This window comes from Micropterus dolomieu, linkage group LG06, assembly GCF_021292245.1.
Source record: "Micropterus dolomieu isolate WLL.071019.BEF.003 ecotype Adirondacks linkage group LG06, ASM2129224v1, whole genome shotgun sequence".
Lineage (NCBI taxonomy): Eukaryota > Metazoa > Chordata > Actinopteri > Centrarchiformes > Centrarchidae > Micropterus > Micropterus dolomieu.
Genome location: NC_060155.1, coordinates 21,972,418 through 21,977,208, shown reverse-complemented (window position 1 = coordinate 21,977,208; position 4,791 = coordinate 21,972,418). Strand labels below are relative to the sequence as shown.

The following is a 4,791-nucleotide window of genomic DNA, read 5'->3' as shown; positions in this document are numbered from 1 at the left end:
ATCTCTTCTTCTTCACAGTCAGCTGGAGGCAGGTCAGAATCAGTGACCTCGGGGGCAGCTACGTCAGATGCCTCATCTGAAACACTGAAATGAAACAACAATCCATGTTACACTTTTGCAACCCTTTCATTTGCAGGGAGACATCAAAGAAAAAGAGAATGTAGATCACGATTTCTGTAACAACACAATAATGAGATACAACAAAGCAAGCATGTTTACAGATAACAGCTTAAATTAACAGAACAATTAATATCATCTTGCCTATTTGGGATGTTTTCTTGAAGGTAAAGGTTGTTGTGGTTGTCTTTAAGCTCAGCAGCAAAACCAGTGACAGGGTCAGAGGAAGGTAGCAGGGAGGCTGAGACCTGGTTTTGAGTGGTGGAGGTCTCAGGATGTTGCTTTTCTGCGCTCTGCTCAGACTCTGGCTCAGGTTGTGAAATTCCTTTGTCTGCCTCCAACTCCACCTCTACAGTGGCCTCCTCCACTTCAAAGGCCTGATGGATAAACAGAGAGATCTTTGAGCTGTCGAGGGAAATATTAAAACATTTGGCCCATTAGCCAGAGTTGGATTGACCAACCAAACACTTAAAGCTTTAAATGTTCCAGTAATGATCAATAAAAGGAACTGGATGGTATGATGCATGTCACAGCTTATCCAAGCCTGAAACTGTTAGGGGAAACCAAACGTTAGAAATCTTCGTTTAAACGTCTTTGAAATGCTTACCTGCATGCACTGAAACGCCACAGCACATAATCCATTCCTAGTATGATGTTTGTTTTTGAGAATGTGGCTAATCTAATTTATATAAATGGCTCAACTATACTGTACCTCTGAATATTGTTTTTTGTCCACCTCCTGTGCTGTTTGCTCCTCTTTTTGCAGATCATCCTCTATTAACTGCTCATTTTCAGACAGGGACTGAGCAGGTAAGACCCAGCTTTCCTCAACCTAGAGAAAGAACACACACACACACTCTATTTACAGGCCCATACAGATGCTGTTGTGCAAATGCTGTTAATTCCATACATGTCTAGCATGGCAGGCTCTCCATGTGGTTATATTGGCTAAATAAATAAGTGTATGGTCACATGAGTGATTTCATACAGCAACCTGTGAATTTTGCTACATGTATGTGTATGTGACAATAAAGTTTCTTGTTCTTCTTAAACCTATGCGCAATGAGGTAGGTTGTACTATGGTAGTAAACAGTTGATGCTACCTTGCGATGATGGCCCTTTACCCCTGACTCCTCCTCCGAACCGTCGTCCTGTGAGGACACGGGCCTCTGGGTCTCCTGGTGCGTCTCCGTGCAACCAACATTGCAACTAGGGTACCTACAAGACAAAGGGAAAGACACCCAATGTCATAATACCATTGAGTCAATTTGTCTGAATATGGGTCACTTGTTAATGCATTGGTGAAAAAAGTCCTGGTATATGGAAAAGAAGCACAAGTATAGGGCTATTCTTAAACTCTTTGACTGCAGTGAGTCATACACAGAGGACGCTGCAGGCTAATGTTCTAGTGTGACGCATTGTATAAGTCCCAGTGGCCTGTACCCCAATGTAGGCAATTTATCTTATCTTTCTGCAGAGTCAGAGAATGCTGTCAAAGTTAAGATACACCTCAAGCATACTGCTCAACCAGAAGAAAAATAAAACTTGCCTTATTTTTAAATGTTATTTATTTATATTTAAATATGTTGTATTTTTGTATGTTGTCTAAAACCTTCAGTATCTGTCACCTATACCAACCTATTTAAGAAAGTTAAAATAAAGAATGAATGGCATGCACTTTTTTGCTTTCATAATTTTTATTGTTATTAGAGTAAAGTATTGTTGTATAGATGTTAAAATCCTATTATTTTGTTTAAAAACACCTGAGTTCTGCTGTGTGACAAATGGTCAGGGTCACAGTGACTGTCCTCACTCCTGGCAGGATAATTAGCAGAAACAAGGCTTTAAATAACTGCAATAATAATGGCACGTTCCTGTGTGGGGAAAGGTCCTCCTCGCCCAGTCTCAAAGGCCACACTCCAACAGCGACTGCAACTTGTCAACAATCCAAGCCATTATCTGGATTTAGTAAGTAAGCCACTGGACTAACTGTCTAGACTAGTCGTAAACACTTTAGTGAAGAACAACGCATTTGTTTTCTAATTGAAAGCCAGTAGTCATAATGTAACTCCCGAAAGAGCAAGAGTGGTGTTAAGACACGCCTTGCTAAATAATTAACTGGTTACAGACTAAGAGTTAAACCAGACATTACAAAGAAAATGGTGGGTGCGTCCCTCATGATGAAATAGATATTCCCTGCGTGGGTGAGTCTTAATATGTGATAGTGATGTATTTTCAATATTCAAGAGTAACTCGTCAAATAAAAATCAAGAACAGACAAAAACATGATGTAGAATTAAAGGGATACCAGACCCTATGAAATACCTAGTTTTTACAAAGCAGGCTGGGGTGACCTGCCCACTACATAACAAATTAAATAGATAAAAACGTTTCCCTAAAGGTGCAAAGATCATGTAAATCTGTCCACTCTCATCAAGATTGTCCTTGAGATACACCTCTGCTGACCCGTGAATCCTTGAACTTCTGTCACTTGACATATCATCACAATTTTGAACCTGAATAATAATCTGATAAGATTGGTGCATGACGATGTGGCATCACCCCTATGGTGAGTATGATGTCATGCACTAAATGATTTTAATTAGAGGTGGAACAAATAGTTGATACTGTGACATACGGTGTCACGATGTAGCCTCTTGAAACACATTAATATTGAGGTACCAGCTGTGAAAAAGTCTATTAACATCTAACACCTTTTTTAAAGTGTATTTTTTTCAATTTCCCTATGTTGCTTTTAAACTTTTTTATATTTCCCTGTTGCTTTTATGTTTTATGTAAAGTACTTTGACTTGTTGTTGAAATGTGCTATACAAATAAACTTGCCTTGCCTATTCACTGGCAAAATACCACAACGTAAACTAGAACAGTACACGTTTACGTTTTACTGGAATGTCCTAACAGTAATAATAACAGACTTTAAAAGGCCAAAAATACCATTGCTCTCAGTTTCACTCTAAAATGAGAGTGTAAGCAATGCTGGTGAAAGTAGGCCAGGTCAACTTCTCCAACACAGATCTTAATATTACATCATATATCCCTCCTCTTCTCCACAGTAGTCAGTTACCCTTTAACTAACATCATGGCTACAGCCCATAATCATCCTACACAATCTCGCTCCCTGCTAGCTTGACTGTGTTCGGTCATATTCACACAAAGCCAACAACACCCAGCTTTTAAAGAGGGCTGACATGAGGGCCTATTATCCTGTCGAGAGCTGATGAACCTAAATGTAACGTCGGCTAACGTTAGCTCTGTGACAATATGGTTCGTGGGGATCAGCCATTGATCCAGACTAAGCAGAATGTGTGCGCCAGAGAACTTAATGTTATGCTTGTTTTAGTCAAGAGTAACGTTTTGTCATTAAGGTTACATGACATGACACAAACTTCTGGCGGCTGTATATATTTATATAAGTCTGGCAAACCACTAGCCACGTTAGCAGAACAATGTCATGAGGTGGAGGGTTAGTTAGCTACTAACTTAGGCACAACTTGTTTATCCGCTAGCTGTGTTAAATCCAGCAGTGTGAAGTCAGCCAGGTGCCACATCACAGCGTAATGCTGACGCTAGCTAGCTAATGCAGTGTGCTGTAACCAATATGTGCTGTAACTGATATAAACCTTGGGTAACGTTTGTCAGACAGTTTGTTAGTTTTCACAGCCAATGTCTGTAAATGATATATTAATAATAATACTAAGGCAAATTTACTCAACTTACCGACAGACTACAACTAACGTTATCGTTACACATAACCACACTGACACAACTCGCCCTAACAGTGGTGTCATCTTCATCCCTCTCCTGCCGGGACAGACATCCTCGCCGTAGTCAGAAATAGCGTTTTATCCTTTTAGCCAGCGGTCTCTTGAGCTATGTAGAACATAAAATCACCCGCAGTTTCCTGTTAACTAAGCTAACGTTCCCCGTTTTACGGGTGAAGTGTGTTGCTAGCCGCTGTCACCCACACGCAACCTGCTGCCGACTGTGGGTGTTCAACTGTCCAATGAAAAGGCACAGAGGCTGTTGCGCAGTTCAAACTGAGCATGTGTTGGTTGGGAGCGCTCATTTCGTAGCCTCTGGCCGCTCGGGTGGGTGGAGGTAGGGTTTCTCTCGTTTGGTGTTTGATGGATGTGTCAGATGTGTTACCCACTGAGCATCGACGTATAAATATAAATATATATATAAACCTATGATATTTATCCCCCACCGTCAAAAAATTACATAGACTACTGTATGCTCTGTAAAAGGAGATTGATTGGCTACCCTTCTTTAATACAGTCTATGGAAATGCCTATATTTGATATCTGAATGCAACAATTTGTAAAGCAACATACATTGCGCTAATTAGTATTTGTTGCATCCGTTTGTTACAAAAAAGTATCAATCTTTTTCTCAACAGATTGCAACAGGAAGCTAATGCATTCACTTGAGAGGGAAAAATCTGTTGTTTTTATCAAGGGTGTCACTTTGTGTTGAAAAGTGGTGGGGACATAAATGCTCACATTAGCGATGTGACAATACAAGTGTGTCACAAGACTTGACGACTTGTCAAAAACAAAATGCGAAGATTTTAACACTATTTTGAAGAAATATGAAATGCTGAAACATACTATGAGTGGGGGGTCTGACGTCCTCCCCCAGAAGTTTTTGAGC

The 4,791-nt window shown here is 40.2% G+C and overlaps 1 protein-coding gene across 1 annotated transcript in view; it reads right to left on the bottom strand.

Moving 5' to 3' along the window:
* The window catches only part of LOC123972354 (SUN domain-containing ossification factor-like), a 17,076-nt gene extending 12,935 nt beyond the window's left edge, over positions 1-4,141 (bottom strand). Inside the window, exons 1-4 of the mRNA XM_046051811.1 lie at positions 3,856-4,141; positions 1,221-1,335; positions 830-949; positions 262-494 (exon numbers count right to left, since the gene is read on the bottom strand). Of these exons, the coding sequence (XP_045907767.1) occupies positions 262-494; positions 830-949; positions 1,221-1,335; positions 3,856-3,932 (545 nt within the window). The 5' untranslated portion in view covers positions 3,933-4,141. The remainder of the gene's footprint in view (positions 1-261; positions 495-829; positions 950-1,220; positions 1,336-3,855) is intronic.
* Between the last annotated feature and the right edge of the window lie 650 nt (positions 4,142-4,791).